This window comes from Olea europaea, chromosome 21 (assembly GCF_002742605.1).
Source record: "Olea europaea var. sylvestris chromosome 21, O_europaea_v1, whole genome shotgun sequence".
Classification (NCBI taxonomy): Eukaryota; Viridiplantae; Streptophyta; class Magnoliopsida; order Lamiales; family Oleaceae; genus Olea; species Olea europaea.
Window position 1 is genome coordinate 13,189,380 of NC_036257.1, and position 12,082 is coordinate 13,201,461.

Genomic DNA, 12,082 nt, shown 5'->3' on the forward strand with positions numbered 1-12,082 from the left:
TGTTTAAAAACTATTAAAGATGAGCAATGCTATTTAGTTCTTATGATCTTAATTTAGATGGCATTAATGTGACATTCAATAATAAATAAATTTAAATAATTTATTTAATTTCACATTTTATTTAGTCTGTCATTTACTAATGGTACTACATAGCATTAATTTTTAAGCAATCATACTTACACTTTTCCACGTGTCAATTTATGATTTGACAGTTTTTTCCCCGCTTTTTTCACTAATCAGATCTTTGCCAATAAAGACGATGTCAAGCATGATGTAGAAGTGGCTTTGTCCTTAATGATTGTAGTATTAAATGGATCAGGCCACCGCGTTGGGCTTGAATATAGAAAATAGGTACAATAAGTGTCATATTAAATTTTAATAAATATTCATCCTAAAATTAAGTATTTAGTTTCGACATTCAAAGAAGACCCAATTTAACAAATTGTGACGGTTGAACAAAAGAGAAAAGTTACAAAGACCTCTCTAGAACAAATAATCTCAATACCATTATCGAAATCTGGCTAATTGAAAGTCGCTAGATTATTAACATCACAAATTGAAAAGTATCGACATTGCAGAGTAAATTTTTTTAAGGGAATAGTCACAAATTGAGTTAATATTGTATTGTTACTGGATCTTCCTATTTTTAAATTGACGAAATAGTGTTAGCACTCCAATAGTGAATTGCAGTGATGGAAATTGAAAAGATCCTTTGGATTTTTACTTCACACCTTAGTAGTGTAGGAGTTATTTTAACAAGCCAGTCTAATATTGTGGAGGAAATACCTATAGATAGCCTAAATAAAAGGAAGTTTTGTAAGATTAGACCAAAAAATATAAACATTTAAAGAATAGCCTTTGAACAATAATTTTTCCAAAAATACCCCTTATTGAGAAATTGCAACCAAAGCCACTACAATGTATAAAAACCTTCAATTAGGACCTCAAAGAAATATAGATAAAAAATCTTTAATAAATTTAAACCCAAATATTATACAAAATTTTATTGATCTAAAAAACGCAACAGAAAATGAATTTAAATATTTAGAAGAAGATCTGAAAGGTTTCTTTACAGAATATTTAGATCCAAAATTAAAAAATAAAAATGTTTCTATAGATAATAGAACAATCAAAACAGAAAATGATATGTATAAATTAATTCTCAATCTAAGAAGAAGAATTAAAGAACTAAACATAATTATTGAAGAAAAAGTTTTAATAAAAAATAGTGAATTTTATAAATTTTATTGTGATATTTTAAATACATATGAAGATTTTAATTGGCTCAAAAGTCTTAACCCCTCCGTTGCACACTCCGATGAAATGGTATCAGAACCATGTTACGAACAAAAAATTATGATAAATATAGTAGATGAAGAAAATATAATTGAAGAATTTTTGAAAAAAGTTGAAAAACATAAAAAACCTAGTTATCCCTATTTACCTAAAAATACTACAAATGAAAGTTTTGAGGATATACACAAAAGATTAGAAAAATATAGAATATAATCTACAAGTGGGAAATGCTCTATTAGATAAAAACCTTAAAGGAAAAGATAGGATTATAATTAATCCACCCCAAGATTTTAGGATAACTCAATAGGAAAATAACAAAAGGGAAAAAATATGAAGAAAAACAATATATGCTTACAGATGTAGAAGAAATAGAACAAAAATTCTTAGAATCTACAGGTGAATAATATGAAGAATATAAAAAATAGTTAGAAGAATTAACTGAAAAAATGGAAAATACAAAGATGAATATTAATCCATCTTCAAGTCAGAATATAAAAGTAGAATTTAGTAGTGATGAAGAACAAGATTATCCTTATGGTACCCCAATACCAAATAAGGATGCTATTTACCAATATAGAAAAACACAGAAAAGATACACTGGAAATGTACGAAAACAGTCCATAAAAGAAATAAATCCAATGAAATCTTATAATGAACAAATCCATACAACATGGATATGGTTAGATTTAGATTGTGTAGATAAAAATAAAACTATTGAAACATTGATGAAAAGTACAGATTTAGCAATACAATTTTATTAAATGGGAAACATATACAGCTTTTGGATTTATAGAACATACATTCAGAGGAATTGTTTCTGAATGGTGGAAAAAATTACCAGTAACTATTAAAGGATGGGTAAAATATGGAGCAGGTAGAACTGAGGTATTAGATAACAAGAATACTTTAAATGAACAAAATATACAGGAGATATTAAAAAGATTTGAAAAAATCTTAAGAACATAATTCTTAGGTGATAGGTATACTTCTAATGATGAAGAAAGAAAACAAGATGAATATAATTAAGGAATGATAGCAATGAAAAATTTAAAGATATGTGATATGTGTGAATTAGAAAGATACACTTGTAAATTTGAAGAAATATACTATATATTAAACCAAGGAGATTATCAAGAAAATAAACTCATATTAAGATCTTATTTTATAAAGTTACCATTCCCATGGGGAATTAAGTTATTAAAAGAATATGAAAAATTATTACATCTAGGAGAAGAGGAAGGAGTAAAAATAGATAGTCTTGAAAGTAGAATTGAATTTACAAAAAGAATGATAGGCATATGGTGTAGAGAAACTTTAGAAAATAAAAAAAACATATAAAATAAGAAAGAATTCATTATATTGTTACAAAGATAATGACCAAGTTGAACAATTTGAATGTCATAAGAAGAAATATAAATCATACAAGAAAAATAAAAGAAAATTCAAAAACTACAAAAAATTCAAGAAGAGAAATTTTAAACCACATAAAAAATATTTCAAGAAAAGAAATTGAAATAAAAAATTTTAATCAAGAAATATTAAAAAATGTAGATGTTTTATTTGTAATGAAGAAGGACACATTGTCCTCGATGTCCTAAAAAGAAAGATAGACAAAATATAAAAACTCTTAGAATTTATGAAAATTTTCAAAAAGATAGTGACATAGAACCAATTGAATATTTTGAAAATCTAAGTAGTGAATGCAGTAGCATTTATGAATTAAATACATCCTCATCAGAAGAAGATTATGAGAAAATAGTATATATGAACCAGGAAATACAACAATCAGAAATAGAAATAGAAACAACTGAAGAAATTGAAGACTCTATAGAAGGTATAAATCAAGAAATTACCTTTGATATTAAAAATACACATGAATCACTAAGAAGATATTAGACCTACAAAAAAAATATGTATTCCATCAAAGATTCTTAGGAATATTACCAAGAGTAAATAAAACAATTGTAAGTATGAATTATAAAGAAATGTCTATCAATATAGAAGATACTATAGGAAAAGCAAGAATTCCTATAATTACAAAAGAGCGGGTAAAACAAAAGTTATCCAAAATCCCAGAAAATGTAAGAAATAAATTAAAATGTATTGAAATAGGAGGAGTCCAGATAATGGTAAAATGATTCTTTAGAGAAGGTATGAACATACCAATAGAAATATATTGTATGGACAATAGAATCTTACAAGATCCTATAAATACTCTATTAGGAACAGTTGTAGGAAACTTAGTCTATCAAAAGATAATATTTACAGTAAAATCAAATTATGCAATATCATTAAATGATGAAAATATTGACCAAAGTTTCATTCTATACTATAGAATTGGAATCTTGAAAATGTTACGAAGAAGTAAGGCTATTAGTATAAGCATAAAATCAATTTTTGCTTTTAGTACTAGCCATCATAACAATCTAAGGAAGATAACTGATAATATTATCATACATAAAGATTTTGAGGAATTAGCATAATATATACCTCCTAGAAAATGCCAAAAACATGAAGTCACTATACCAGAACAGATAATGCTTGATTTCCACAAACAAGTTAGAGAAATTAATTCTGAAGGAAAACTAATAAGAAGAAATAGTGTCAGCTTAGAAGGAGATAATCTTATTGCAAGATTTCCCTCTAGACAAGACTCTAGGATAAGCAGACTTAAAAACTTAAGTATTGCTGAACCATCAAGTTTGCAATATTACATTAAGACAAGATATGTAAATCAAGAAGGATTTAAGAAGAATCTTCTTGTCCTCATATATACTAGAGCAGATAAAAGTCATGTAAATGCTAAATTTATTAGTCATTTAATAGACTTAGAAATACCAGAACCATGTATATTTAATGATTATTTAGGAAATAATCTTGAAATAAGAAAATATGTTAAGTTCCCTCTTATACTTATAGGAGAGGATCAGAAAGAATATACTAAAAAAATAATTCTCTATAAAGATGAATTATATGGAGTAGATCGTTCACCTATTTTATTAGGAATGAACTTTCTTGAGAAATATAGTCCTTATAAAATCTGCCAAGGATATTTAAAGATGACAGTTGATGATAACCCAATTATCATATCAAGAATAGATGAAAATATGAAATCATTGTTATCATGGAAAGAGTAATAAGTACTAACCCTATGAGTCCATATATTAAAATTACACTTAATATAAAAAGCTATTATAGAATTAAATTTCATGCTTACTTAGATAATAAGCTTATGCTTACCAAATGTACTATCATCTGAATACTGAATATACAATTCAAAAAAGATAGTCACCGCTACAACAGCAGGTGGAAATAAGGTAATATACAGCAAATATGTTACGCAAGTACCTTTTCTAATTTCCTTTAGAGAAGTATTTGTTGATACAATATATATGTCAACCACAATTGGATGTGATATTTTATTAGAACAAAATTTCCTATTAAAATATGCACCATTTACACAATATATTGATAAGTATATGTTCACAACACCTTGTGCACATAAAATATTTACACCAAAAATAAATAAAGCTGTTACAATAACATATACAGATATAAACCATCAGAGTTCCTCAACCCAGAGTAGTAGATGTTGGAGTACAGAAAAATTTAAACCAGTTACAGTCTTAAAAATGACAACAGAAAATAGGATTGAAAAACTGAAAAAAGAAATTTCTGAAACATATTCTGAAAATCCATTAGAAAAATGGAATACAGACAAAGTAAAGACAAAAATAAAATTAACCAATTCAGACACTATTGTTAGAGTTAAATCCATGAAATATAGTGTTGATGATCAAAAGGAATTTAAAGACCAAATAAAAGAATTGCTAGAAGCCAAGTTAATTAGGCCTAGCAAAAGTCCACATAGCAGTCCAACCTTTATGGTTAGAAAACATAGTGAGGTAAAAAGAGGAAAAGCCAGAATGGTGATAAATTACAAAAAATTGAATGAAGTTACTAAGTTTGATGGATACTACTTACCAAATAAGGATACCCTTATTAAACAAGTATAGAACAAAAATATATTTTCAAAATTTGACCATAAGTCAGGGTTTTGGCAAATCATGCTTACAGAAAAAAGTAAACCACTAACTGTATTTAGTACACCCAATCCTTTAGGACAATACGAATGGAATGTAATGTCATTTGGGTTGAAAAATGCACCACAGATATTTCAAAGAAAAATGGATGAGGTAATCAAACCAATTACTCATTTCTGTATTGCATGTGTAGATGATTTACTTATTCATTCAAATAATATTGATGAACATATTGAATATCTTGAGAAATTTTGTCATATTATGAAAAAATATGGTATTACACTTTCTCAAAAGAAAGCTGAGATAGCTAGAACAGAAATAGAATTTTTAGGATTATTTATAAAAGAAGGAGAATTGCAATTGCAATCTCATATTGGAGAAAAACTTCAAGAATTTCTTGAAGAAATCAAAGATAAAAAACAATTACAAAGCTTCCCTGGTATATTAAATTATGCTGAAGGATTCATAGAAAATTGTGTCAAATTGAAAAATTATTTTCTTCCAAAATTAAAAAAAATATATTATGTGATCTTGGGAAGAACAAGATTGTGAAAATATAAGGAAAGTAAAAGAAGAATTAAAGGTATTGCCCAAACTTGTAATACCACAAGAGGAAGATTTCTTTATCCTTGAAACTGACGCTTCAGATAATTACTGGGGAGCAGTATTAAAGGTTAAAAAGAATCATAAAGAATATAAATGTGAAAAGAATTGTTCTTGTCCCGAGATACTTGCAAGTTATACATCAGGAACATTCAAAGAAATTGAAACAAAATATGAGACGAACAGGAAAGAACTCATTGTTGTAAAACGAGGAGTTCAAAAATATGAAGATTATCTATTACCAAAGAAGTTCTTGATTAGAACTGATAATAATCAAGTTAAAGCATTTTTGAAAAATAATGTTGATCCATCTATTGCCAATAGATATATTATTAGGATGCAAATTTGGTTCTCATATTTCAAATTTGATATTGAATACATAAAAGGTAAAACTAACTTTCTTCCTGATTATCTTAGCAGGGATGGAGCTAGAACAATTAAGGACGAAAGTCCAAATACTTGAGATAAAAGTTTCCTATTTGGAAACACAAATTCAAAATATTCAAGATAGCCTTCGAGGCAAGAATATAGCCCTTGAATCAGAAGTTACTTGTACCGAGTCTAGTATCACTTCTTAGGGACTTGTGAATACCAGCGCTCTCCCCGAGGATAAAGGGAAAGAAAAGAAGGTAATAGGAACCCCTTCACAGGAAAAACTTGAATCTATTACTGGTAATAAAGATATTCAAGATATCAAAAGAGAAGGTAGCTCTTCACAGAGCCAAACTCAATCTAAACTTTCTATTGAAATGATAGATCCAAAAGATATTGTCAAGATATGCCATGAAGCAAAAATTTTCAGAAAAGATAACCATGAAGAAGTAACACTGTTTATTGTTATTTTCAATATTTTATCAGATTGGCATCTGGAGATTGGAAAGTGGATGAAGACTCTCCACTATTCAAAATACAACAAGATAAATTTTTATCCAGGAGCACCAGCCAACTGGGTTCGAAATTATTTTGAGATAGGAAATATACTTTGTATATATCCTAGCAAAGATCTCAAAGAGATAGCTCAGCTTCCAGCCAACATCAGGAAAGCTATTAAAAGATATACTGACGTCGTCAAGATAACAAATATATATCAGATTCCATTCAGCAACCATGGAATGAGATCCCGTTCTTGAATATATGCATCCATCGTTCCATGTGATAAAAATGGGACTTACAAATCAACATTTTTTACCAACCAATCAAAAGGTTGTTAAAAATGGATATCAAGATATTCTGATGAAAGGGTACAAAGAGATATTTGAACATGTAATTCAGATAATTATTGAGAAAGAAAAAATATGGGTTTATCCATCTGAAGATCATATTATCTATTCCAATGCAAGGATGGCTACCAAGGAAGAAGATATTTGTTATCTCGACCATTTATTATCTGCAATTATTTCTAACCAAGAGCATGGATCAGAAGATATGGCTAAAGAACTATGCAAATTACTCTGAAATTACAGTGATCACCATTGTGAATACTGTGTAGTTAAAGATATGAGTCAAGCATCTCTTAATAGTGAAGAATTCCCTGCAAAATTCTTTGATTCGAAAATGGAAAAGTGATGGTGACAAAAGTAGCCCTTTATCACTACTTTAATAAAGAAATTTATTAAAGAAAAACTGTGGCTACTAAAAGACAGAAGATAATGCAAGAAAAGTTTCCATAATTGTGACTTCTCCCCACCAATTGTCACAAGTGGCAGACAAACTCAAAAGATAAGACATATAATTTCAAAAGGAGAGGTCCACCTAAGAAGAAGATAATGAAAAATTCGGTAGAGATAAGATGGCCTAGCTACCCAACAAAGAAAGGTGGAAAACGCTTGTCAAGATAAAGATTCCCAAAGGCTTCTATAAAAGGGGACAAGGAGGAAAAAGGAAGGCATCTCGAAATAACTTATCTCTTAAACACTCTGAGAAAACACATCTTAGAGATATATCTTTTGTAATCTGTTTACACCACTTGTATTCAGAAAAATATTAGATAGCTTGAAGATAGCAAAGCGTGTAATAAGGTAATCACTTATGGAGTTCTAAACTTCATAAGGTGAGTACCAAAGGTATGTAAATATAGTTTGTAAGCATGTACAATTTCAGTTTATGAATATCAAAGTAAAGTTTGTTATGTTCAACAAAACTTTCATAAAAGGATTTCGTTAAGTTTCTCATAATTCCTCGGCAGTACAGATAGAGATTTTAAAAGATTTTCAAAACATTGATTTTGAATGGATACTAGTCATGCCAAAGTACCCGTCTTTGATGAATGGTTTAGGGGAAAAAAGGCAATTTCTAACAAAATTGTAGCACCTTGTGTGTGAGTTATCTTTTAAAATTTCGTTCCAAGTAAGAACTTGATTTTGAAAAGAGTTTGGATAGAGGTGAAAACAGAGACTCTGGATACTGTGAGATAGCGTCTGTGGCAACACGGCTAGTTCTCTAAAGTGAGAAATGCAACCTTAATTGAAAAGCCTTTTGCGGAAGCAGTTGTGAACCCAAATGATTTCAAAAACATTTTAAACATTTACTTGATTCAGAAGATTGATTAAGTACATGCAAAACATCTATAAGAGCATACTGGAGGGAAAGTCTGTTTACTTCCATTTGATTACTGTAAGTTATTTAATTGCTTTTATATATTTATTATTCTGATGAACAATTCACAAGCATCCACATTCACTAATGATAATAATCTCATATTATTTTTAGATGAAAAAGATGTTTCGTTTTTATTTAAATTAGCTGAAAAGTCTGAAAATATATTTTCTATTGGTAAAGAAAAAATTGAAGAAATATATAGAGATATAGATTATAATTGTAAAAATAATATAGAATTTGATTCTATAGGAACTAGTAGAGAGATAAGAAAGGTAGATGATATTATAACCAAACATAGAGAAATACAAGAAGAAATTTCAAAATTATTAGTTCGAGGATATATAATCAAGAAAGGTCAGCCTACGATCTTTGAAAAACTACTAAAATATAAAAAATATTTAAAGGTAGTTGAAAGATTGAAAAATATAGATATATGTCCTGATTAATAAATCCTTAAAGATATAAAATACATCTTGCAAATAATTATAGTAAGGGTAAAATAGTATTTCTAATAAAAGAGGCCATTGTGGAAAATTGGATCAATTATCCAGCCATTTTAAAAGTTGCCCCAATATTGTGCCACTTACACTAAATTCCTACCTCACTCGCGGTATTTATTATAGTTAAGAGGTCCACACCCGATACTTCAAAATTCCTACACATTATTAGTTGCCATCTTTAAGTTTTCGGAAAACCTATGATTGGGTAACATAACCACCTGACAGCTCTGACTGTTTGTGCAAAATGAGGATTCCCATGCATGGACTTCTGCACCGGCCGAGACACGTCAGCTTTGCAGGCCAATGTTTTCAAGTTGACACCTACTGTCCAAATTTGCTGTCCATCCAATTGTAAATTGACAAAAATTAAAGTTATTATCAATTTTAATTTTCCAACCTTAACATCAATTTTAATTTTCCATAATGTGTCAATCAGTAGGACAGCATTGCGGCAAATTGGACAATATAATGAACAACAGATCTCAGCTCAATATTTTCGATAACCTTCCTCAGGGACAGCATTCTGTCTTCCCTTCACAGTTTGGCCGTGGGACCTTTCCTGGAATCTGTCATCCAACACAAATATATCTGCCTCGTCTACATTTCAGTCACTTCCCCAGCAGGCTCAAGCAGTGGCTGGATATTTATCTGCAACCACAATTGCAACCGAAACATGCACAGATGAACTGGAACCCTGAATTAGTGAACTGAGAAAATAAGATTTGAAGAGAAAATCCGGTCACATGTCATTCCTCGATGCAGGTTAAGATGATACTCAAAGCACTGGTCTAACCAAGTGTAAATATAGTGCAGCCACGAAAACAAATTTTTTTTTTTTTTGGGCATGAAGTGTGTGGAAAATATTAACCCTGCCATCGAATTTGTGGTTCTTAAGTAGAGCTTAAACGATATGTTGAAACTATTTAATGGCATTATAATTGCATCTGAAATTTGTATGAAATAACGTCATCGCTTTTGCGTAATCAAAATTGAATTAGTATCAAGATGCTAAACACAGTAAGAAACTCTTCTCAATTTGAATCAACAGTCGTACCAATTTGTACATATACTCCATGGCCTAAGATAGAAACAGGGAAAAAAAAAATATATTCACATTCAGAAAAATCTCAAACCACACTTGAATTATCTTCTGCAATGGACTTTTCTTCCTCGTCTTTATCATTCTTGGATTTTGAAGAAGCTAAATTTTGCTTTGGAAGTAAATTGGGGGCTCTCTCACTTGATTTCTTCAAACTAAGTGAAGTGTAAACTGTCATTCCACCAAGAGCTATGACAGCACCACAAATGCTTACAAATCCTGGATCAGAACCAAAAAGCAGGTACCCTCCTAGTAGAATCACACAAGTTTTAAATTGTCCTAAAATGACATGCGATGTTGCAGAAGTAGCACTGCACGAGTAAAATAAAAAGGTTCTTGGTTAATTGTATTGTATGGCCGCATATATATGGAAAATGTAAAAACAGGACGTGATGGACTCGAGAGTTGAATTTCTCACCCAAGTGCCAAAGCTCCAGACCACTGTAAGAGAAAGCCGAGTAAAGCTGATACTAGAATGGCAATGGTGTTATGGACGTCCCATTTGAAAGACATTACCCCGGGAGGGTCCAACCATGGCATAAGAGCTACTAAGAAGAAGACTGTAACTGGCGTCGTCTTCCACATCAACCTATGTAAGTTTTTCTTCTTATTATTGTCGTCTGTAACAAACATGCATACTAAAATGAAAGAAGTTGTATAAACTTACGAAAGAGCAGTCCAGTTGCCCTGCTGCTGCAGACGAGACCAGAGGATTTTGTTTATGGCGCTCGGGAATATCCAGGCGACTGCGACACAAGCACCGAAAAAATTGAATTCCAAGTCTGTTACAGTTGCAACTGCCACACCGAGTGAGACGACAGCTAGAGTGAGAACCTGTGTCGTTACAATGTATTGCAATAGATATAAATACGGAGTTCAAAGTATATAATTAGCACAAGGAAATTTCATTTTCACCTTACTAAATGATATGGTCTTTCTGAAAAGAATAAATTCTGCAATGACAATGGTCGGAGTGACTGCAATTTTAGCCATCTGGTAAAAACCAACACTGCACAAGAACTGAACAATGAGGAAACGGGAGATTGTACAATTAGATAATTATAATAGAGACGTGGATGGGGACCTGTTATGCTTTAGGCTGGTATTTGCAAGTCCAGAAGCAAAAGCCATGACGGCGCCCAAAGCAAACAAAGACGAGAATGGAGTAGTTTTAGAAGGAGGTGAGACGGGAAGCAATGAGAACACCTTGAAAAAGGCGAGCAATATCCAAGCAGAAGCGTAGTGAACTAGCGTAAGAAATATGGGGTAGTTAAATCCAACTTTCCCCATAACCTGTAATATTATTGAAGTGTATCAGAGCAAATGAGACAAAGATCATCAAATTAAAAATCACGAAATTCACATTTCTTGAAGTACTCATACACTGAGCTAAAGCTTGAAAATAGAAATATACTAGTAGTAGAAAAACTGAACCTAACAGAAAAAGAAAACGCGAAAAAACAAGGAAGAAAATACACACTAATTTGTTCCCCAGAATAATTCCGACAGCAACCATGAAATTGAAGGACATTGCCACGAATGGACCACAATATCTTTGCTGTTGGCGCTTGGCCCCTTCGGAAGTCCTAAGCTCATTGTAAAGAGAACCTCTGAGTTCCTCCATCGCACGACCTGAAAATATATTCATATCCTATGATTGATCTGAACCAGTCAGCCCTCAAATGCAACTGTCTACGTATAAATAATATTAGCCTCATCAATTCACTAAATTTAGACAGCATGATATGAAAGAATCATGAATTTCCTAAGAAACAACATCTGATCACCCACTATCTAAAAATGTACTAAAATGTAATAATCCCAAATTAAAAAGAAAAGCTTAACCAACAGCTAAAGACAATGTTGGATATTGGTTAAATAAATTGAGAATTGAAAATCGATTAAAGTTTGTATCGAATTCGGCCAAATACTCAAAAGCTCGA

At 30.6% G+C, this 12,082-nt stretch overlaps 1 protein-coding gene across 1 annotated transcript; it reads right to left on the reverse strand.

Annotated features, from left to right (window-relative positions):
* Positions 1-10,058: 10,058 nt before the first annotated feature.
* On the reverse strand, positions 10,059-11,769 carry LOC111370308 (nucleotide-sugar uncharacterized transporter 2). Its single transcript, XM_022991981.1, has 6 exons — positions 11,620-11,769; positions 11,224-11,432; positions 11,055-11,148; positions 10,807-10,973; positions 10,558-10,728; positions 10,059-10,450 (listed from the first exon to the last, which is right to left on the reverse strand). The coding sequence occupies exons 1-6, from the start codon at positions 11,761-11,763 to the stop codon at positions 10,168-10,170; spliced, it is 1,068 nt and encodes a 355-aa protein (XP_022847749.1). The 5' UTR covers positions 11,764-11,769; the 3' UTR covers positions 10,059-10,167.
* Between the last annotated feature and the right edge of the window lie 313 nt (positions 11,770-12,082).

What these genes read in the sequence shown, in the direction of transcription:
- LOC111370308 (XM_022991981.1), bottom strand. Translation starts at nt 11,763, where the DNA reads ATGGAGGAACTCAGAGGTTCTCTTTACAATGAGCTTAGGACTTCCGAA. An exon ending in TTATTCTGGGGAACAAATTA is followed by an intron (nt 11,433 to 11,619) that starts GTGTGTATTTTC and finishes ATAATATTACAG; the next exon opens with GTTATGGGGAAAGTTGGATT. An exon ending in AGACCATATCATTTAGTAAG is followed by an intron (nt 10,974 to 11,054) that starts GTGAAAATGAAA and finishes GTAACGACACAG; the next exon opens with GTTCTCACTCTAGCTGTCGT.